Raw genomic sequence first — 25,432 nt, forward strand, 5'->3', positions numbered from 1 at the left:
ATCTATTAGTTATGTTCTCTTTTGATCAGATCTAATTGATTCGATTAATTCAATTCATAATTCGGTTATTTCATCTCTATCTCTTTCGTTTGTCCAATAACAAATAAGTCATCTACTTCCATTTGGCTCAGGATCAATACAATCTTTGATATTAAAGTCCACCAGACTGCTGTACTAACGCAATAGTTAATGGTTACAGCGCAGGAGAAAGAAAATAATAATCGCAGAAGATCTTTTTTTACACAGCAAAATTTAAAAACATTTATTCACTGTTGAAGTGAGTAGTGCCTACTGCCTACTCAGCCAAACATATAATATCAATCAGTTTCGTGTTTTCACCCGAGTGGCGAAACGACAAACGTATAAGAACTGTAACTTGTTATCCAGTTTTAAATATCATCCGATTGGGTTGAAAAGGGAGACAAGTAGAGAGATGGAGAGTCTTAGCTTACTTGCTGATATTTTCTAGTGAAGATCTCAATTCATATATCACCTCTAAGTTCATAGATTTTAGATGTACATCTAACAATACAATTATGTGTTAACAACAACACTGATTTAAGGGATGCAATTTACTCGATTGCAAGTGGCCAATTTTCAAGAATAATGATCCAACTGTAGGTAATAAGATGAAATGAACCACCATTGACAACGACAATATTATGAATATGGAAAATTTTGACATCTTCTTCTTTCTTGTAGTAGGTAAGACTAAGGAAAAGAGAGGAAAAAATGAGATCACAACATATAAGACAGGACGTTGTGATATGGAATAGTTCTAATACCTCCAAAGCTTATTCAATATTAAATAGTTGTGCTATCTTAGGAAATGACCATGTACGATGTGTTAGAGAGACAGAGACAGACCTCGGTTTTCTTTCAAATATACATGGAACTCACTTATATGGTGTATCTAATAATGCAAATGATAATAAGTTTTTGCGAGGCTTGTTCAATACGCTAACGATCGCGCAGCACTTGACCCATCAATACAACCTAGACTAACCTTTAGTTTACCCAAAAATAATAGACTAACCTTACCTAACCTAACCTAGCCTAACCTAATCTAAACCCAACCTAACATCAACTATCTTAGCTTTATGTAACAATAATACAAATATTTGGCCGACTTATATGGCTCCGTTTTTGTGAAAAATTACCCCAAGAGCGCTGTAATTTACCGTAACATAACCCAACATACAGGGTGTATGAAGGGTTTGACCAAATGTGGCAATATAAAAAATGAAGGAATGCTGTTGAATAAGATTAGGTTAGGTTAGGTTACAGCCACGCAAAAAATTGTTAGTTGTATTTTCAAGTCATATATATAATAATTATATATGTAGGTAGTTACCCAATGTTTAAAAATTGTACATATTTGTAATAAGCATTTACTTTGTGGCTCGTCATAATTTACAATAAAAGATATAAATTTGTTTTAGACCACTTTAATTTTAATTGCACTTTACCAGTTTCGGAAACACCCTTCCTTCGTCAGGAGAATATTACAACTAACCCTGAATACAAAATATTGACAGATATATACACAAAAAATATAATTTAGGTGTTTGAGTGGGAGGTTAACAAAGTGGGACGGGTAATTGCGGGAATTCCGGCAAAAACAGAGCGGTTTACTAGAAATATATCTAGAATGGGACTAAACGATAAATTAATTTGGTTATTCAATACACTAGTTATTCAAAATACTAGTATATTGAATAACCCAATTAATTTATCGTTTAGTGTCAGTATTTTGTATCATAGGTTAGTTTTAATATTCTCCTGATTAAGGAAGGGTGATTCCGAAACCAGTAGAGTGCAATTAAAATTAAAGTGGTCTAAAACAAATTTATATCTTTTATTGTTTAAAAATTCTGTTTATATGTTCAGGTATTTGTCCTGTTTATTTTTCCAAGCAACTTGTGTAATAAATAATACATTTCATCTTCCCGTTATAAAATTTTATCCGCCGCTTACAACCGTATTACGAACATTTAAAAGATCCCACCTTTGTGATTTCATCAACACAGGCATTATAATACAAACCATAAATACGCATAATTTTACTGTAGTTTAATGGTGTTACAAACTATTATTCTCTTTGAAAGGCCAGAAGTAGATATTTTTATAACGATAACAGATATAATACATTTCGTAACTAAATCAGAGGCTTATCTCTACCTGAGAGTAGTAACAAAACTAACCTTATTTATACCATTAGGGCATTATTATAGTTTTACTACGCGAAATTAGAATTAAAACGTTACATCGAAAACATTTCATCATTAAACAGTGATACGATTTAAAAAAATAAGTTTAATGCATGTTTCAAAGCTCCGCAGCTGGTAATGGAACATATTTTACAACGCCAAACACCTTGGTTCACAGAATTTCTGATTCTCCCGCTATTCCTCCTTTCTTGGAGATATGTTATATTTCGATACTGAAAGCAAAATACGAAGTCTCTTTTTCATCTCACACCGCACAACTGCTTAGGGGTTAAGCATGATCAAATTGACAAACTAACAATATCTAGATAGGTTTTTTTTCCAAACATTTTATATTGATAACCCTAGCAAGGTTGCAACATTGATAGCTGAACCCATCTTTACACGAAATAAATAAGAAATAACCATCACATTACTTATGATATTTGAACAACTTTTGTTTCTCCAAGCTGGAACGGAATCAATTGATCGCGTATACGATTTCTTTCAAGTTTACTAGCTTCGTCAGTTCACCTCCGTTTATTATTAAGCCCATTTTTTAAATCAATCTTAACAGAAGTACGGATAAATTGAGCTTACTTTGGGAAAACGGAAACGGATACATCACACTTCTATCGGTTTTCGTCTTCAGTGGTAGAAATAGCATAATTAGAACTGAAGCGACCGAAACACACTTAGGGTTGTGTGTATTGGTGGCTATGTATATTTATACACTTTTCAAAGTGAAAAGTCACTGAGAAACAGTCCTTTCCCTTATTTACACCTTCTTATTGTTTTAGAGCAAAAATAAGACAAGAATATTCTAAATACAAGTGTTTTTTTATTGTAAGTATTAAAAAAAATACTTTTTTTCAATTTCCCTGTAATTTTCTTTTCCCTAGTCGAATAACGTGTTTGAGACATGCTACATGCAAGTAACGCATCTATATTCACATCATTCGCTGAGACGTCTGTACTGCCCCACACAAAATCATTTGGCCGCTGGCGTGGAGAGTCCTTAATTATAAAATTACTCTATCGATTTTTTTTCTTTTCTCATCATGTAAATTTGTAAAGGGTTTGCGTGTTAGTCCGGTAGCGTCTAACAGGCGTAAAGCCGTTTGGTTATTTTTTTGCGTCAATTTCCATTTTGCCTACAGTGCTAATGGAAATGCCAGGCGGTAAAATTTTAATTGTTTATATCGCCGCTGTAGATGGCATTTCAATATGGTAATGGAAAATAAATTTACATTATAATAAACGCAGCAAGACATGGTTTTAAGTCAATTTGTGAGTGAGTGTCTTGTAAACTTTTAAAATGCTTGTTTTGTGATCCAAAGGCCTGACCATTCTTTGTTTAAATTTTACATGCCGAATTACAAAATGTTCATTCCGATCAAATGAGATGGTGATATGCGATGTCAGGCCGGTGTAAAGGAGAGAGAGGCGTGCTAAACAGAGGCAGAGGAAGACAGAGGCGTGCTTTTGCGTCACAACCAAAAATACAGTCTAAGTATGTTCTGAGAATCTAGCAGCGTTGACATGTGTGAAACTCGACGTACACGAGCCGAGCACCCGTTCACAGTTGATATTGACTTCATGAGAACGGGCCGCTTCTTCCACTCATTTTTATTTAAGACGGCTCGCATGTGGAACGAGTTCGCGGCATCTGCTTTTCCTTCTTCATATAATCTGGGCCTTTTCAAGACCCGCATTAATAAATCCCTTCCTACAGCCCCTATCTTAACCCGTCTCTAAAGCTCCCCTGCCTGAAATTGCTAATTGGGGATTCCATAGTCTCACTGGCTCCAAATGGTTGGGAGCAGTTAAGGCTCTTGTGCGGTAGTCACATAAAAAATAAAAATGAATTTCTTGTGTGTATATCGATTCTGTGTTAATGTTAATAATTTTTCAAAAGATGTGTACTATGTTTCATATAATATTGTGTTGACTAATGCATATTTTATTTTCCAGTAACTCCTGATGTGGTGACAGCAATTCTGATTGGAGTCGCCGTCTTGTCGGTGATCTTACTGGCCTTCTGCATCTGTTACCGCCGGCGAGTGATCGCTGAGAATCAGAGAAAATTGGGTACGTTTTGCACATTCATAAAACAAATATAAGGCTGGAAATAATGCCACGCGTACGTCGGTCGCATACGGCTTCGGTCGCTTGCGGTAATATTTAGGTGGATGAATAAAGAGTAGTTGTGCCACGCGCTGCTTAGGAGGGCCATCGGTCCAGCTCGTCAATGCTACGTCATCGTTTGACCGACGATACGCGTGGCACTATTTCCAGCCTAATTACTATAACCGTATTGGTGAACAATTCGGGGTGCAAGTCACCGTTCTTCTCGTTAGACTTTCGGCTACAGACCGAAACCCGACGTTCTACCAACTCTGTAAAATTTATATCACGTAAAGATCTATCACGGATATGTTATGTCTCTGAAACGATCCGCCAATTGATGTATGTGGCACTCTCTCAAATAACATTTTCAACGATATAATTGAACGGTTTCGTCTATTCCCAGCGGGGCGCAGAATACTGTTTCAGTATAACCATTGATGTATTATAATAGATTAGCCCTGTCTAGTTAAATTAATTTAAAAAATGACTACACTTAGCGTACGTCACAAATATGGAAATGAACTTAACAACCCAACTCTGTTTAAATTCCTTGTACAAGCGTTCAAACTTGTAAGCGAAACCAATGAACAGCGTTCATTTTGTTACCGAGGTGTTGTTGTAATTTGAATACAAAGCCGTCACCAAACCAATTTTTTTGCTAAATCAGGTCTGAATCAGGTAAAAGACTAATAAATAACACAAAATGATTTTTATTTTCACATTTTTACACTACATATTGAACCGTGCGGGAAACGTAGACATATTTACTATTGAGCAGAAGTTTAATGAATTTACAAAATCATTTATATAAAATAGTATATAATTATCAAATAAAGCGTTTACTTTGTGGCTTAACACTTTAATCAAATGAAAATTTATTTTGTTTTTAACCACTCTCTTAGGTTTATAAGACAGCATTATAGAAAGTCTAGGTACAAATATTAATAATGTATAAAATATAATATTTAAAAAAAGCGAGAGAAATCATATTAGACGAGGACAGAGCTTCAGAGAGGGTGTGGTGGGGTGAGACAAGGTAGGGTGAGGGTTACATGGTTATAATATCAATTTATTTATGCCCATTAAATAATCTTTTACATTGTGTTTTTTGTTGTTGTGTTTGTCTTCTTTTTTCGAATATAGGCACAACTTTATATATCTACGAAAAAAATATGATTTTACCTTCCTTCCCAGGGACTGGAGTCAACCGCGCCAACAACCTTGCCAAATTCATACTGATCGGTTAGGACCGACATTTATTTCTTATATTAACTGCTGTAATGTCATACGATTTCAGAGAAATGCCTATTCGGTTTATTTTTGTGAAATATATAGATGGTAATTAAAATAACCTTTCTCAGATTAAGCAACAATACCTAATGTGTAGGAATAATAAATATTCTCCTCCACACAGCATGCTCAGAGATTATAAGGGACCTGAAAGAAATTACTAAACATTTGGAATGAAAATGATTTGAGCACACATGGTTTCCTGATGATGGTACGGTCAACGTGTTTCGACATCGTGATAATTAATGTATTCGAAATTTACTAAAAGTTCAACCAGAAACCTGTTCATTCATTAAAGGCCAGTAATCCGTTTTTTTTTTTAATAAATTAGCAAATACTCATTTATTTATGTATTTGTAACTCTACAATTATTTTCACATAATTGAATCAGGATTGGTTAAATCCATTTTTCAATTTTTTCTCGGTTTGTGGGGAAACCTAAGCAAAAATAAGACATTTTGAGAATAATTATCGGAATATATATAGAAAATATTTATTCCTATACCTAACAATTTAAGCCTCCATGAACGTTCATTTTCATGTAACATATCTTCTACCACCTTCATCACCTCTACAGCAATAGTTATAATTATATAAATAAATATGACAAAAAACAACACATTTTTGTTATAATACAACATCGCTTGTAATTAACATAGTGCACACAAAACAAATTACTCAAATACGCGATTTTTTCATATAATTTAATACGCAAATAATTGTGGACTTAATACAACCCTGAATTAGAGACAAACCCAAATAAACCCATTCTTCTGAAGTTTTTTGCACGTATCAAGTAAAAACGTGTGATTTTAACCAACACATCAATAATTATTATGTGCCAGGCTCGTGCCATGTCGTATTGTTTATATGTATTCGTCAAAAGTGTATCACACACTGCATGACGTCATGATTAGGAGTGTTTGAAAGATGACGTCAGAAAATTTACTTGTCGATCGTTTCTCTATATCATTTCTGACATTGCTATCTGTAAGGTACTTTTATGTTTTGTATTCAGAGAGCTGATTACATTTTCTAAGATAAAGTCCGCTATGGGTACAATCTAAAATATTTGGAACGGGGTTATTTTTGTGATTAAAAAAATTAACTTGCCCAGCCATAGCTGTGAAGCGCAATAAGTAAACTCTAGACCAACAAAAGGCAAGACGCAATGCACAGTGCGCATTTCTCATTGTGACACAATGCGTGGGCCTTTTCATAAATGTGCACGTGAACCAAACCAAAATTGTGTTGGGGTTATTTTTCAATGGATATGCCGTGTCCATTCTAATATTAGTCTATAATTTTAACCCCTCATAACTCATTTCTTTTCAGTACAGGTAAAATAGTAACAAAATTCACAAAACTTTAGGGGGTCGGCCCTTGTTATTTTCATGTTTCTTTACTAAAAATCTGTCTTATCTCACCAAATATTGATAGGTGACTATCGACTGGTCTCATTTGTTTCAACACTAACAAAAACATTATCAGCGTCGTTTATCAAACTCTACTTTACCTTTATTATTACCCTACAACATCACATCCTGTCTTGAAGAAAGTTTGTGCCTTATTTTATTAAAAATGTTATTGTTTTGATTTTGGTTCACATTTACATCATACGAGTACACTTACAAAACACACTAATTTCGGTTGTTGGTTTGTCAAAATTATTACAATTCTATATTTCAAATTTTGTTCATTGAAGTGAGATTATTCAAGTTATTTTAAATTATTACCATCGCGAAATAGTGACAGTGAAATTGACATATAACTTAGCTAAGTGAATCTCCTGTGATTGGCCAACACCATCGCCATCTTTCCAACACCAACCATACAGCTTGCTTCGGCTTGCTTGCTCGCAGGAGAAATAGAACGCGCTTGCTCATCGTATTGTTCCTGCTGAATAAACAATCTACTGCCGGGGTGACCATGAGTTCGATTAAAAAACCGGATCTCAACACCAAGATAATCTAAACACAATAACAAGGTCCAAAAACAAAATGTATACTGCACCTAAATACATTAACCTGGAAGATGTTTTTTTTTTTTAATTTTGGTCTTACGTAGATTTAAAACTAGAGAAAATAAAAACTCAAATACTTGAAAATATTGATAAAAATTTTTGGAATTTCACAAGATAACCGAATTTATTTATCAAAAATATGATGATATAATTACTCGCTTAGACTCCATGAATGATGTTAAAGGATAAGTTGAGAGCTTAAAAATGATTTGTCAAAAAAGGGTAAAATAATTAAGCATCTGGAAACTAGACTAGCTTGTTTAGAAAACTTGAACCTTAATTACTAAATAAAAAAAATAAACAATACTTCATAACTATTGAATAGGAACTTATTAGGGAATTAATTTAATACGCGCAACACAGAGACGGGCGGAAGAGGAAATAGGCGGGCGGTTTCCGTTGGCCCTCTTGTTACGGGTTCGCAGGACACCGAATCAGTAATGACAGTCACGGATTTAATTTTGAAGTAGCCTACAGTTATGGGGTGTTCTATTTTATGATTCGAAAGAATATTTTCCCTGATGGGTGCGGACACGAATAAAACATTTGTGTGATTCTCTAACCTTTTGGCGTTCGAGTTTACATGATAAAATGTAATGGCGTCGTAAGGCGCGTACCGGTACACTTTTAATCTGATAGTTATCACGGACATCTTTGTGTTTTTCATGATGCAATTCTAATATTCGCCTTCTTCTATCTTGTGGGAGTTGTTACATAAAATTCTGTGTCGAATCACGTATAATCAGGATGGCTGGAACATGGGCTAATTCGGCTGGGAATTCATCACGGAAGCCATCCCGCAGCCTACCATTTCCCAAGGGCGCTGTGGTCCGCTTGGAGGCGGCCAAGATCACATCAGAACGTACGGAGACGTTCCATCTTCATCACAAGCTTTTCACGGACCTCGACAATGAAACTCGTCATCCCCAGCATCTTCCACATTCATTGCCAGGCATACGATTAGTATAGCTAGCTAGATTAACACAATGGTCGATCTCAGGTGAGTCGTTTACAATCCAATTATGTAATATTCAAAATATAACTTATTTTCTTGCGATAAATTTTAAATTATTTTATTATAAACCTGTTCCCTAACTTCTCTACATAGTGCCCAAATGATATTCACAACAGTGCCCACCTCCTGAGCATGGAGTCATTTACCTTGCTACTCTGAGCTGGTGACTCATCAGAGAGACAAAGCCCGATTGATAAATCAGGTTTTTGGCGCACTATTTTTTAGGAAAGTCTCTCAGATGAGTCGTCACCATATAAACCTCCGTAACAATTTTAAGGAACTACTTTGGAAAATCGAAATAAAGGGAAAAGAATTAAAATGTTAATATATTTGGTTTAAAAAGGATCCATTCTAATGAAATAAGATAAAGGCAAAAAAGTCAAGGAAATAAACACGAAGATGACCTCGATAGAATATTCTGGAGGTCGAATAGTAAAAGGCACCGAAAACATTTACAGCATTTAAAGTGGATATTGATTTAGAATGACAATACAAAACCTTATTTAACTATTCATTGACTTGCAAAGCTTTCTTTACTTGAGAGTTTTTTTAAACTATATTTAACCTCCGTCCCAGGCTCACATAGATAGTATTCAGTGATTTTCTTGAATCACTGAATGCATTGCTTGACTCTACATCTATACAAAATAAGGTAGTCATTTTATGTGGGGACATAAATATTTATACTTTGGATTTAAGCAATATGCAAACTCAAAAATGCATTTCACTTTTGGCTTTTCATAACCATTGAAGCCAATCATAATTTCACCTACAAGAGTTTCTACTACCAATTCAAGCTGTATCGTTCTTACTATGAAAATCTAAATTTGAACTACAGGTTGTCTTCTCACAGGTCATGCAATATTGCTGATTTATATTAAAGAAAATAGCCAATGATAATGAAAAATAAAAAACGTCACAGATAACAATCGAGGTCAAATCAAAGAGGAATCATGGGAGTCTTGTCATGTGAAAATGTTAATTCAGCTGCTAAAAACAAAATTATACAATTTAAAAAAAATGAGAATGGAAAAAGTTGTTAGTTGTAGTTATGTTAAAATATATTGTATATGTTTGTTCTCTACCCTTGTCCTTAATTAATCGCATAATATATTTTTAAAAATTATCCTACACTTCATCTTTGTTATTTTAAATTATTAGCAAAATATGTTATTTCACATGGTCACCCTACATGTTTATTACTTTATTGAAATAGGTTCCTTTGGCTTAGTACTTAGACAATATTGTTCTTTCAAACTATAGCCATAACACAGGGTTGTCCCTAGCATGGAGGGTGAAATATCACAAAAAACCACATGTACTCTCTAAATCATGCATCAATAAAATAAATAAATAAATAAACATATCACTTTATGTTATTTTTATTTTTGTAAAATTATTAACCTTGAACATTACAAGATCATAGCTCAGTAAAGAAATGACATTTTTAAATGTAAATATTTAAATTTCATTTTATATTGATACATTTTAATTTATGTGTAGATAAATAAAGCTCTTCGGTCCATTCGAATTTCTATGGAAATATTATATAAGTATATTATTTATACCTTAGCTGTGTAGGTGAAATGCTCTAAATCTTCCAAAAAACTTTTGATCTGCTTGGTACAACAAACCCGTCCCTTTATTAATTAAAAATATCTTAGTACGTAATTCTTAGGCAGGGTTGCATCCAGTGGCCACCGATGGTCTAAATATGCGGGGTTCACCATAGTACAACATAAAGTCAGTTAATAAATTTAATATTTGGTACAAACTTATTTATAAAGAAGCTTTATTCTCCGCTCCTTTTGTTTAGCTAAAACCCCTATGTTCAAAATTCGCTAGATTTCATACTTTTTCCGGAAAACTCCCTTTCTCCCTTTACAATTAAAAATCCCCAGATCTGGGAACTTCTTCTGAGACAAATCATCACAGCGAGACAATGCTTGACAACAACTAATCACTCATTTCATAAAAACACACTTTGTAACTAGTATCAATGAGAGCTTTAAGCGAAGCATTAGCTGAAAAAGAGTAGACGTTAAATTAAAGACACAATATCACGCAAACGCGTTCCCGTTTAACTGTTTTCTATTGAATAAACTGTTCCTTCCGATGTGGTGGTAAAAGCAAGATCGCCGTCCGCGATCATGCTAATATTGGAAAAGAATCGTACCCACGCTTTCGATTGTGCACAGATTACCAAACAATGTAGTAAAATTCTGGATCGCAATCGAAAACGAACTGCTACGAACATAGGCACAGTCGCAATGCAAGTTACGCACGCTTATACCCCATTCACACAGGGTGATTTTAGTTGACAACTCTGTACTGAATGACACTTGAAGCTAATTGACAAGTGTGGACACCCCGTCCAACAGAGTTGATCAAGCTTTTTGGTTGAGCGACGAAAGTTGAAAGCCCGTCTACTTTTATTGTTCAAGTATGAGTCATCATCCGATTTTTCCGCCAAAACGTGTAAACATATGTTTCAAGTCGCTTGCGAATTTTAGTTCCCTTCGGTCGAAAGTAGACATTAGAAGTTACTGGTTTACCTAGTACCTACCATCATGTCATCTACTTCAATGAAAAAATGTATTAAGTTGTCGGATTATATGGTTTTATGGATCTATAGTCTATACCAAAGCCATCCCTGTCTTTGGGATCAGAAGAAAGAAGCTTACAAAAATAGAAATGCTCGTGACACTGCAATTAATAATAATATTTTTGAAATGTTACTGTAACTTTGTAGTTATTATTATTAAATAGCACGTCTCTGAATATACAAAAAATATTTATATTTTTACTTTCATTTTAGGGCACCAACTATTGAAACGAACTCTTCTTTTATAAAAAATGATATCATATATTTTGGAACACTGTACGTATATATAGCATAGCTGAGTCCTGTGTTTGCACTGATGCACGCAGCGATAACCATCTTGATTGACAATATCGGTTCGAGTCAAACTGAAACGTCTGAACGAAATCTTGTTCAATTTTTGTCGTTCAACTAAAATCGCTCTGTCTGAACGGGGAATTGTAGGTACCCATCGTATGAGATCATTGTGAGCTGTTATAATCGAACCGAGTTTCGTGTTGTGATTATCCATGTTGGAAATTTTGTTGGTTGTTCGGCGCTCTGCAGCATTTACTAACTGGCCGCTACTGTTGTATCATCCGTGGTGTAGCTAAAGCTGAAGCTCAACCAGCTTTGTATTTAGCATAACATTATACTTTAACATCGTACTATCATTATTTTAAACTCTTAATTTTAATGGTTTGGATTTTTTATCATAGTGGAATAAAATATACTCTCAGTATCGCCCTAGTGAAACACCACCATTCAAAATCGAAACGACTTCGGGCGTATTTATTGACCAGGTATATGCCAATCTCCGACCCTTCTCTACTTTTATCCTCACAATAAACCCAATTGGGGATGCCATGTTCCCAGTGGCTCCTGTCAGTTAGAAGCAGTTATTATTATTGACCAAGTCGCACTCTCCGTTCACGCATTGTACATATAGATAGTTAATTTATCAATGGAATTTTCCGAAGAAGGCTTTCAACGTATTTCCTACTTTCTAACTAAGCACTTTTCTTCGTGTAGGTTTACCAACTTGTGTATACGCCTATTAAAATTCATTGGAAAGGCAAACATAATAAACAAAGCTGTTTTCTCGGAAAACCACTTTGAATATTACTTTGGAGAATCCCTACAACATTTTGCACACTAGAGGAAACTCGCGTCAATGGCTTTTAAAATGACAAAATATTCTGCTAGATCATCATTCATTATGATTGAATACAAACTATTTGAGAAGCCTCTAGGGTATTTATCGTCTTCGCATCTTTAAATTTCCTTATTTTAAACCATTTATCTTAATAAAAAACAAACATTCCTATATTTTCTTTATTCTCCTTGAAGTATTTTCTCTTATGCTCTTTTTCTCCATTTTTCTCTTTTACTTTTTCCATTTATTTTTTTATTTTGCTCTTTTTTTCTATATTTTCTCTTTTTCTCTTTTTATCTATTTATCTCTGTTTTCTTATTTGTTTTATCTTTCTTCTTTTCTCTATTCTTTTTTATATATTTTTCTCTTTTCTCTTTTCTCTTTTCTCTTTTCTCTTTTCTCTTTTCTCTTTTCTTATTTCTCTTTTCACTTTTTTTGTAGATTACTTCGATTCGAAGTGTTTTATATAATTTGTCAGATAAACTTATTCTATTATACTGATTCTTGGAAAATGCTTTTGATTATAATTCGACGGAATCTCATTGTTTTGCCAACACTTACGAGTACTATTACCCACACTTGGCATCACTCAAGGTTTTATCATTTTTGGTTTAGGGTTAACAATAATATAACCTTTCCGTCAACTTACCTTCATAATGAAAAGTGTGGAGAAACGTTACCCTCAAAGCAATTTGTTTTAATCTGCTTATCTTTGCATTTCCACAACCACATAAAACGATTACTGTCAATAACAAAATACGCCAAACCCAATTTTATTTTTATTTATATCATCAAAATATCACAAAGTCACGTTCGCCATCATTTTCCGCAACAATTATTTAAAATTTCCCCATATGGCTTGGAATTAATTTTCATTGGTAGGTTTGTAACTGCTGGAAACTATCCACTTGAATGAAGGCAGGAGGAGGGGGAGGAAGAGTTACAACACACCAAAAAAACGTCATAATACTACTCGAAGTCGGAACAACGTATTTAACGTCATATAATAGTATAATAGAATTAAGCGACAGGGGCGTTGGTGTCGCGAAGCTGCGACTCCACTATATATTTTAAAGGTGGTGTGATATGCCACACGCCCAAAGGACCAGTCCCAAACTACTCCGAATGATAGGTTATGGGACGATATATGCATCCGACAAACCCGATGGACAGTGCAATAATCAAAGGTATAAATCTGGGCTTCTGGAGCACAAGATAAGCCCAGATTGGAAAGCAGGAAAGATGGACTCACCCGTTGATGACTATCACACGTCTCCAGGAGTATTAGTTGATTTCACTTCACAAAATATATGTATTATCGCCCTGTCTGATATTAATTATCACTCCGAACTCTGATAAGCAACTGATACCACTTGTCAGATTTTACATGTCGCAACAATATTTTTAATATGGTGACATTTTGGGATGGGTAAAAGGGTAGGTAGGACATTTGCAGGATTTGGTATTGACATTACACTTGTCCACTAAGCCTGTGGATGCTTACCTAACAATCCCATATATATTGCGCGAACATTCTCCCGGCGTTGAAAGTACCTTCCGAAATTTTAAGTACTTTCAAATAAAGTAAAGAATTAAATGTAAAACGAAGTAAGATGACATATAAACATTCTTATCAATACGCTATTAATATTACAAAGTTAAAACGAAAAATTAAAAAAAATAATGAAATAAAGAAATAATAATTATTGTGTAGGCAAAGGACACAATTTTACGACTGGTCGTTTAAAGTTCCCGGAAGGGGTCCTTACGCGTGCGACACGAACCACTCCGTCTTTACCAGGAAACATCTCCTCAACAACGCCCACCGGCCAATAAAGTGGAGGCGCATCCTCTTGATGCACCAATACTATGGTACCTACTAGAATGTTATTCGCGGGACTATTCCATTTTTTTCTCATCTGCAGAGAGTGAAGATACTCTATATGCCACTTCTTCCAATAAGATTGAACGAGGTGGTCCAAAAGCTCTTTCCTTTTCAGTAGACTAATGCGTTCATTAGTCAAATCATAAGCAGGTAGATGCTGAATCGGGGTAGACATCAGAAAATGAGCAGGAGTAAGAGCTTCTGGATAATGAGAACTGCTTAATAAACATAATGGCCGTGAATTAAGTACAGCCTCTATTTGTGTCAGAACTGTGAGAAGCTCTTCATAACATAAAAGTTGAGTACCCACAACCCTATACAGATGCGATTTAATGCATTTAATATTTGACTCCCATAATCCTCCAAAGTGAGGAGCGCGGGGTGGAATCGTCTTCCATTCAATTCTCCGATTGTTAAATTCATTGCGAAGAACTTCTTTAGTTGAATTTGCCTCTAAAAAATTATATAAGTCATCCAGACAATTCTTTGCGCCTATGAAATTTGTCGCATTGTCACTGTACATACACGAAACCGGTCCGCGTCTGGATAGAAAACGCTTAAATGCGTTTAAAAAATTGTCCGTGCTTAGATCTGATACCACTTCCATATGTATAGCCTTCGTTGTTAAACAAATAAATAGACATATATATGCCTTTTGACTTTTTACCCCACGACGCCTAGAAAGGGTTATATTTATTGGTCCGGCAAAATCTACACCCGTATGTGTAAATGCCTTTGCTTCCTGAACTCTAGCTGTAGGTAAATCTGCCATTAGCGGTATAATATTAGAAGGTGCAGTTTTAAAACAGAAATTACAAGCATGTACTCTTTTGCGTATTAGATTTCTCCCCGATAAGATCCAATAACGCTGTCTAATTATTGACATAAGAAGATGTGCACCAGTATGACAATTCACACGATGGTGAAAGTCTATAATTATATCGACAATATGATCCTGTCTTGGCAGAAGTACTGGATGTTTGTTTTCAAAAGGTATATTCGCGTTTGTTAATCTACCACCTATACGTAACAAGCCATTATGATCTAAGAACGGGTTTAGTTTTCGGATTGAAGGTGAGCATAATTTATCCCTCTGTATTAATTGTATATCGGCACTAAAATACCTATTCTGTAAAGCTTTTAATACATTCATTTCAGCAATGTTTAATTCCGTGGAACTTATAACTGTTGAGCGTGATAACTTTCGCATAAATCGTAAAATATATACCACAATTCTCAGCAGTTTTGGCCATGAGGAAATTTTTAAAGCGAGATTATATATCGGAGAATTTTCCTCTATTGACGTTATCGTAAATGTATGCGATTTTTTCAATTCCAAAGTATTCTCCTCCTCTCGTGAGGGGGAAAATCTTTCGACAGGCCACTCGGATACTGGGTTCGCAGCCCAGGGCGGACCGTGCCACCAAAGAGAATGATCGACCAGCTGAGCAGGCAGTAGTCCTCGTGATAAACAATCACTAGGATTGGTAACGCCATCTATGTGATAAAAATGTTTCGCGGGTAAATTTTCCTGAATTTCACTAACTCGATTAGCTACAAAAGTTTGCCACCGGTGCGGGGACGAGTGAATCCAAGAAAGTGCTATTTTTGAATCTGAAAAAGCAAATATATCGTTTATCGAAACGCGATTTCTATAAGTATCTATAATAGATCTAACGAGTCTAGATAAAATAAGCGCAGCGCATAATTCCAATCGAGCGAGCGACACTGTTTTCAGAGGGGCCACCTTGGATTTAGAACATATCAAATTCATTGTAGTGTTGCCACCCTTATCCGTGACATGAAGATATATTACACAACCGTATGCTTTCATACTCGCATCTGCGAAGGCGATAATATTTATCGTGCAGTCCTCCTTTACTCCCAAATATCGAGGTAAATTTAAATTAGAAAGCATCGGTAATTCTTCCTTGAATTTGACATATCTATTAACAATACTTTGGGGTAGTTCCTCGTCCCATCCTACTTTCTCTAACCACAGCTCTTGTAAAAGTAATTTGGCATATAAAATTACCGGAGCAACCAAACCTAATACATCGAATAAACGAGCTATTGTGGAAAGAATTGATCTTTTACATATAGTTTTTTCCTCCGTCGGACATATCATAAATTGAAAACAATCAGATATCGGATCCCATTTTAATCCTAAAATGCTACATTTATCCGAAAAATCCATTGTCGCGCGGTGCGACTCTGGTAATTGGGCCAGTAAATGAGGAGAATTACTCGACCATTTGACTAATTCAAATCCTCCACACTTGAACAACGCCATTAAATCTGTAGCCAAAGTGATGCCTTCACTTATAGTATTTACAGAATATACAAAATCGTCCATATATAAATCATTGATTGCAACTTCCGCCGCTTTCGGATAACGATTTCTTTCATCGCTCGCTAGCTGCCGTATAGTTCGCATTGCTAGAAATGGTGAACAGTTCAAACCAAACGCGAGTGAATTAAATTGATAAACTCCGATTTGTTCATCTTCGTGAAATCTATAAAGAATTTTTTGATATTTACGATGGCTTTCCGTTACCATTATGCGTAGATACATTTGCTTAACATCTGCGGTTAATGCTACAGCGAATAAGCGAAATTTAATTAAAAGTGTAAATAAATTAGATTGCAAATTTGGACCTGTATACAAAATATCATTAAGTGACAACCCTGAACTGGTCTTTGTACTTGCATCTAATACAACACGAGTTTTAGTTGTTGATTTATCTTTACGAATTACTGCGTGATGGGGAATGAAATATCCCTCATCAATATTAGATGAAGACGGAACTTCAACCCTCATATATCCCTTTTCCAGATATTCAGAAACTACTTCATTATAACTGCAATGCAATTCTGGCGACGTATTAAATTTCCGTTCTAAATATTCATATCGACGCTGCGCGACACGGCGCGAATCACCTAAATTATTAGGATCTATCTTAAACGGTAAAGATACAATATACCTTCCCGATTCATCCCGTTGGACTGACTCGAGGTACATTTTTTCACATTCTGCATCTTCAGCACTCATCAACGACTTAATAGGCATGTCTTCCATTGTCCAAAACTTGGATAACGCATTATATAAATCTACATTGGTTATGGGGCCGAACGTCCACGAAACCTCCGGCGTACACGTAGGTATTTCACCCATTACAATATACCCGAATACTGTCTGTATAGCCGGTGGTGCATTCGTATTATGTTTAGATAAAACCTTATTCCCCAGCAGAATATATGGAAATAACTGTGCACCTAATAAGATATCAACATCGGATGGAACGTTCCAGGATTCATCCGCTAAGTTTAAACCCACTAAATGCTCACATGACTTTGTGTCAACATGTTGTGTAGGAAGTGGACTGTAAATCCATAGGCCGCTGGTTCAGATCCGGCTCTATATTTTAAAGGTGGTGTGATATGCCACACGCCCAAAGGACCAGTCCCAAACTACTCCGAATGATAGGTTATGGGACGATATATGCATCCGACAAACCCGATGGACAGTGCAATAATCAAAGGTATAAATCTGGGCTTCTGGAGCACAAGATAAGCCCAGATTGGAAAGCAGGAAAGATGGACTCACCCGTTGATGACTATCACACGTCTCCAGGAGTATTAGTTGATTTCACTTCACAAAATATATGTATTATCGCCCTGTCTGATATTAATTATCACTCCGAACTCTGATAAGCAACTGACACCACTTGTCAGATTTTACATGTCGCAACAATATTTTTAATATGGTGACATTTTGGGATGGGTAAAAGGGTAGGTAGGACATTTGCAGGATTTGGTATTGACATTACACTTGTCCACTAAGCCTGTGGATGCTTACCTAACAATCCCATATATATTGCGCGAACAGGCGTATTAGGAATAGATTTCAATTAAAGCTATTACCCTTTTCACGTGCATATTTTGTTTACATGTCATACAGATAATATTAGTAGTAGCTACTCAGCTTCGCTTTTAGTTCGATACTATTTTTTTGTTATAGTTTTTATATTTGAACAATTGAAAACGCGGAACAAAGAAAGCGAGGTCTCGTCGTTTTTTTGTATCCAAATTAATATTTCAAAAATTGTAGCTCATGAAACAAGTGACGTTACGAGGTAAAAATGGTTGCGTTAACCTAATGATGAGCTACACAAAAGTTGTATAGCTTTCAGAATGCTGAAACTCATCAATCGATAGCTTTTGCTGCTTATTTAAGATTATTATTTATTATGCTCACAAAAATAAATGAGAGAATTTCAACAACTGAGCAAGAAAATAAATAAAACCATCTTCCTTCATATATTTGTGGTTCGCTTCTAAAATGGCTTATATTAAAGACCTATAGAATAAATCGCTCTTTTTACAAAGTTTTAGTTTTCGAAAAGCGATTTTCTAGCGATTTTGGCCAAGAAAATCAAATAATTCTCTCTCAAAATGAAATGACTATTTTATTATTCAGAAGGTAATCTACTTTTGAGGCGAAATCGCAAAATATATATGTACTAACTGATATTGGCTATTTTAGAAGCAAACCATGGATGCTATGACACACTGCCAGAGAGAATTAGTCACTCGTATCAAGGAAAATCAAAATCTAGTTCTGCACCGCAGGCGAAAGAAACTTAAAAATAAAGAAAAAATTTCAAAGTTTTCCGTGGAAACTTACTGAAAATAAACTTAGTACCGCCCTGGTGAAAGATCACCATTCAGAATTGAAACGTTGCTTGAAATGGGTCTATGTTCGCTGTCCAGATCTGAATTGCCAAATACTCTCCAATCTTCCTCCTCCCCATAGCCTTCCCTTTTACACTCATTTCAGTCTTATAACTTAACTCAATTCGGGATGCCTTAGTCCCACAGGACTCTTGTGCGGTAAAAATACAGTGTGTGGCAAGCCTACGCACGACGGAAGTGAAACTTTTAGTATTCTTCTCTCTCTCTTTTCATTTCATTCTCTCTTTTTTTCTGTCTATTGACATATTTATAAGTAGCATGTGATAAAAAAATTAAAAGTTATAAAAATATGGGATTCGAACCCGGGTCCTGCATAACGAGTGTCGAACGCTCTGCCTCTAGACCGCGAGGAGAGATATTTCGCGCGACGCGGCGTTATCGGCCTTGATTAGTGATTTTAATGATTCAAAATAAAAATAATTAATCAAAATACCGAGCGACTCTACCGGCTCGATTTGTAAGCTATATTTCGACCAAAATATGAAATAGGTACCGTAAAGTAAATTAAATTTAAATTAACAAATTTATCTAATTTTTTACTACATTATTACAAATCGTTGATAAAAAAAAAATTAAAAGTTATAAAAATATGGGATTCGAACCTGAGTCCTGCATAACGAGTGTCGAACGTTCTGCCTCTAGACCGCGGTTATTACGTATTCGACCAAAATATCATATAGTCAAAATATCTAAAAGTCGCAGCACGAGAGCATTTTATCACTTTAAAAAAAATTATTATTAAAAAAATCACAAAAAGAAAAAAACAAATTAGTTAAAGCGGGGATCGAACCTCGGTTCTTCACGACGACAATCGGGCGCTTTGCCTCTCGACCGCAAAGCTGAGTTTGGAGAGCGACCGAAAGTAGGTATATAATATTGGCTAGGCATAGCAAAATGATCACGGTTTTTGATGACGGTCATGAGTTGGTTTTACTCCGGTCCTCGAAATTGCATAACGCGCGTAAAGAAGTTTCACTTCAATATTATAAATTACAATCTAAAATATTTTAGTATAGGTATTTGAAAATGAGCTTTGTGGGGACATTTTAAAGGTTTTCGAAAAAACCTGAAATATTGTAGAAATAAATCTAGAGCTGTTACAGTCCGGAATGTAGCCATTCATCCAACCCTGATAGGAAGTGTCCACTCATGCCCTCATTCAACATTGGGCAGCAACAGGTTGAAGAAAACAGGGGGTTACTTTGTCACGATGTTGAAAGGAAATTGTTGTTGGTGTTGACCTTTCCCAGAACGCAGACAGCCGCTTTTCCGCATGAATCGCCCCCATATTCAAAATCTCTCCCTTCGCATTCTCATCTCTGTTTTGAGGGGAAAATATAACTTTCAAAACACGTGGTGTTTCGATTTAAATTTTGATAATTGATATTCGTAATAATTTACATAAAATGCTCTGGGGTGTAATTCTGTTTTCGAGGAACTTAAAAAAAACCTTCTAAGGTCTGAAAGCTTAAAGTTAGCCCTGGAGGCAAAATTTATTTACTAAAGAGATTTTTTGTACCTTGGCAGCTAAAACTCAATTTTTGATATTTTGCCTTTATCAAGTCATTTTATAACCTTTTTTTCTATAAAAGTACTCCCGAAGAATAATATATTTAGCAACTATCAATGTCATTCTACGTCAGAGATGTTTCTTTCAAAAAATGGATTGTAAAATCGTTCCGTTTTGACGGTAAATGTGAATTGTGGGCACGCGTTTAACCTGTCTCTCGAGTGTATTCCGATGTCGAAGGTATCGATAATGTTCATTCTTTGGAGAACCTATCTTCCATGGAAATACCAATAGATCAACCACAAGTGTCCCAACCGACAAGGAGTCTTCAAACGGGTTGTCCGTTTTTACACTGTCATCATTAGTGGGTAGTTATCGATTTCGCCAAAGTTGAATTCATTAATTTGAAAACAATCATAATTACCTAAGTAATTTGTTATATTTTTGGGCGTGGTAATTTAGGTTAGGTTAGGTTGTCATTTTGCGATCAAAATCACTTAGCCCATTAATTCCCTTCATAACTAAACAAAATCTTTTGTCTCCAGGTAAGCGGCATGGCCCCGAGCGCCCCCTGGCATTCCGCCCCCCGCGGCGACCCACTGCCGTGCGCAGCCCCGGGGGCGGGGGCCACTACCTCAAGAAGTCGCCCAGCCCAACGGGGACCGCCAAGACACCACCTGGCACTGTAAGTTCACACTATAAGGATTCAATCAAAACACCTATTTCTAGTTAAGCGACATGGTCCCGAGCGTGAATTCCGCCCGTGTATTACCTATTGTATGCAGAGGCGGATTTGCAGTCTTGGCCGCCCTAGGCCCCAGACCATGTAGCCGCCCCTTTCTCAGTACCCATCATATTGACCAGGAGTATCCAAACTTTTCAGTAAGTTCCTAGGGTCAAAACCGTTTTAATTTTCCTGCCATTATCATTCATGGTTCATGGGGTGAGATTTGTCCAGGTCTTGGCGGCGGATACGTCTGCCCACCTGCTGCGTGGCGGGCCGGATCGAGAGAGACTGGGTGAAGGAGGCCTTTTGACCTTTCCAGCCGGACTATCTTGACCCATCGCCTTGCACCGCAGTTGGAGGAATGTATTTATACGTATGTCACTCCTGGACACACTAATCCCCAGATTCCTACCCACCCACCCACATTTTCCTTTTCAGAACTTCCTATCTTTCCCTTCCTTAAAAAGACCCTCCACACAGCATCATCTAAGATGACATAGGTTGTGAGGGAAAATATTTTCCTCAAAGCCTCCTGTGTGCAATTAATGTAAAAAAATACACATCCCACGCATATTATCGCTCTGTGTGTGAACACGCTATTATGCATAACAATACCCTAACGCGGTTCAGTCACTAGCGCAGCTGAATCACGGTAGGGATTGGAAATACGCGAGCGGGCAAGCGACGGAGCATGATAGGTGTGGCGAGGGCGGCTGCGGGGCGTGGGGGCGCGCTGTGTGCTGTGTGTGAACACGCTCTTGCATATCGCTACTTCGTACATAGAATATTTAGGTACTTGGGAAGTAATTTCTTGTTATCATCTGTGACTTTTTTGTCACGATTAGCCGCCCTTAATATCTGGCCGCCCTAGCCCCGGGCCTACATAGGCCTAAGGGCAAATCCGCCTCTGATTGTATGTCCCATTTTGTCCTGCTCATAAACTAAAGACCATTATCATGATATGGCATTAATCCAAGCTTTTTAGTCACTAGAATCCAAAATAGGTATGCATAATAACATAAAATACATATAGGTACATAACATTCAATGCTGTTAAATAATATTCAATTACTACTCAATTACCTTCAATTAATACTCAATTACCCGCGCGCTCCACGTGCTATTCTTTCACATTCAAATTTCAAAGTGAATCGACACAAAACAAACTGTAAATATTTTTTTTCCTCGAACTGACTATTTAACAATTACGATGACATGACATCAAAAGAGGAAATTTTCAATAACAAGCTGAATAAATATAAAAAATCCATATAATAGTGTTTTTAGACATGTCACGTGCAGTGGCGAAACTAAAAGGTGGCAGGTCTGGCAAAATGCCACGGACCGCGAGCTCAAAAGTCAGAAGTAAACTAAAAATTTTAACAAAATTCAGTAAAAATTATAAATTATATATAAGTACATAAAATCAACTAAAGTTAGACACAACCAAGGGCCATATAGGTACTAAATCAAATAAATTATTAAGATTTAAAAGCATTAATAGGAAAAGGATGTCGTTCAATTTTAGAACGCATTGGTTGTTGAATTTTTTGTCGCGGCAGTTTGCCGGCGCCGGCAAGCTAGAGACGCTCGGAGTATTCCTGCATTTTGATAAGCAAGAAAGTACTTTTTTCGTGGTGCTGTCGAACTAGCGACACTTGGTCCGGGATTCCCCTTGTTAGGAAAATCCAAAATTTCTATTTTTTAAGTACGGAGGGCTCTTCTATGCATTGTTCGTTTGATTGTTATGACAGAGTGGTATATTTTAGAGATGGGCGAAGCGGCTCAGTTGAGGGAGCCGGTTCACTGGGTCCCGTTCACCTGAAAGATCCGCTTCAGTGAACCGGCTCGATTGAACCCCCCCCCTCCCCCCTCCATAAATAAAATAAAAACAAAGTTCTTCGCGATAAAAGAATACATACGTGTAGTCGTCGATATTATACAATGGTACAGATATTGAAATCGACATGTGTTCTACACTCTACAGTGTCCTAAGATGTTTAAGATTCGCTAGTGAAATTTATTTTAATTGTACATTGTGACCGAAATCAAATTGGATCGTTTATTATACAATGTGCTATTTTTATGTTTTGGTGAAATTAAAAGTATTTATTATTTTTTTTTGGTAAACTAATATTTAAGACAAGATTTTTTATGCATAGCACAAAGGGTAACAATTATTTTATAAGCAATAATTATTAGCCTGAAACACTAGTATATATTGAATTATTTCGCGGATAAGAGATGTGTCATGTATCTTTTATCAGGAGATTTTTCAATGTGGATGAGTGTTTTAGGCTAATAATTATTGCTTATAAAATAAAAGTATTTAAACATGAAACCATGAGATTTCATTTTTCTTTTATAAAAGTTGCACTTAAAATATTTTTAGGGTTTTATGATGTTTCATAACAGGTTGCGTCTGACAAAGCTCCCTCCGGAAGAATGAGCTGAAAAGATAAATGCTTTAAAGGTCATTTCTCAGGACTGCGCTTCGTCAGATGGGACCTTGCTATTGTGAGGAAACATTCCGACATTTTTGCTTCTTTGGGAATATTATATATTTCGAAGACAAAATTTTGCCCAGAAAAATCGATCAATATATCGTATATTTATGATTACATTCAAAGGGGATTCCCAATTTTATTGGAATACCCTTTTATTAGAATGAAAAAATGAAATCGAGAAATCTTTTGTTTTGTTAGGTTTTTGGTACAAAACGTCAAACTTCAATCGTACGGTAATCGTTGAATCACGTTTCTTATCGCTTTTTAGTTTTTTTTTACCCGGAAAACATAATTACGAACTTTTTAATAGCTTTAATTTAAATTTACCATGATTTCCACAAGAAAAAAGAGTGAAATTTGGAATCATTTTTCTGCGGCCACAAAAATTGTCAGATGTGTTATTTTTAAATTAAAATCTATAATCTATATTAATAATATTGAAAAAATTTCTTCAAATTAAGTTTAAAAAAATCAATTGGTGAATGGAATCAAAATATAGAACAATGAAAATAAACTTAAATCTATTTAAAATTAATTCTGTCCCAAATAAGTGCAATAATAATATAAAAATTGTGTTGTGAAACAAAATACTTCGGTGTGAGAATGATAGCTAAACGTCGTTCATGTAAGTACTCAATGCCAACATTACTTTTTTACGATTATTTCGATATCAATGATTAACTGAAAATAAACCATGAACATAATATAACTCTTCCTTGTTCCTGTTATAATAAACTAAATAAGTGCCGACACAACAACTAAAATGTTATGCAAGCGGGAATACCAGTATTATTATGTCATATATATGATCAATCCGGTCAGTACGTCAGTAGTGACCCGCGAGCCGTGAGATCCGTTGAACGATGTATGCGGATCTTCGTTCGCGAACGGGTGAGTCGGCTCTTCGGGTCTGGCGGGTCACCTGCTCACCGGCTCACCGTTCGCGAACGACTGAAGCGGGTCACCGGGTCACCGGCTCACCGGCTCACCGGCTCTTCGTTCGCGAACGAGTGAAGCGGATCACCGGGTCACCGGGTCACCGGCTCACCGTTCCCGAACGGGTGAGTCACTACCGATCCGCGAACGAGTGAGCGGATGATTTGGGAACCGGATCTTACGGATCGGTGTAAAGATGCGGTTCACTGAGCCGACTCGTTCGCGAACGACTCACTTCTAGTATATTTATGGTTATGACAATTGGTCATTATTGTATCTTTGATTTTTCGTAATTTTGTTGTTTTGTTTTATTGAACATGCAATTAGAGGCACAGTGAAGTTAATTGTGAAAATTAGATATTAACATGTCTAGTTCTAGAAAATATCTGAGTGGGAACGAAAAACGAAAGAGGAAGGAGTCTGAACAAAAAAATAAAAATTTATCTAAAATTAGTCAGTACTTTAAGAACGATGACTGTATTGATGAAAAAGCGAGTGAACAGTGCTCCGATAGTGAAGAATTGATCGGATCTAAAAGTAACAGTCTAGCAGATGCAGCACCCGACACCAGTGTATATCCAGATCCAAAACAACCACAACCGGGGACTAGCGAAAATCAAAGTGAATCATATTTTAGTGTGAACAATATTGCATCTTCACCGTATATTACTGATAAGGGTAATTTTAAAGAATTAAATGATCAAGTGAAA

The 25,432-nt window shown here is 36.0% G+C and overlaps 1 protein-coding gene across 1 annotated transcript in view; it reads left to right on the forward strand.

Annotated features, from left to right (window-relative positions):
• Syt4 (Synaptotagmin 4) overlaps window positions 1–25,432 on the forward strand; it is a 74,356-nt gene that overhangs the window by 20,771 nt on the left and 28,153 nt on the right. Inside the window, exons 2-3 of the mRNA XM_089641763.1 lie at window positions 4,182–4,298; window positions 21,098–21,237. Coding sequence (XP_089497889.1) covers window positions 4,182–4,298; window positions 21,098–21,237 — 257 coding nt within the window. The remainder of the gene's footprint in view (window positions 1–4,181; window positions 4,299–21,097; window positions 21,238–25,432) is intronic.

The sequence above is a fragment of the Hesperophylax consimilis genome, chromosome 2 (assembly GCF_061612785.1).
Source record: "Hesperophylax consimilis isolate HC1 chromosome 2, BYU_Hcon_1.0, whole genome shotgun sequence".
Classification (NCBI taxonomy): domain Eukaryota; kingdom Metazoa; phylum Arthropoda; class Insecta; order Trichoptera; family Limnephilidae; genus Hesperophylax; species Hesperophylax consimilis.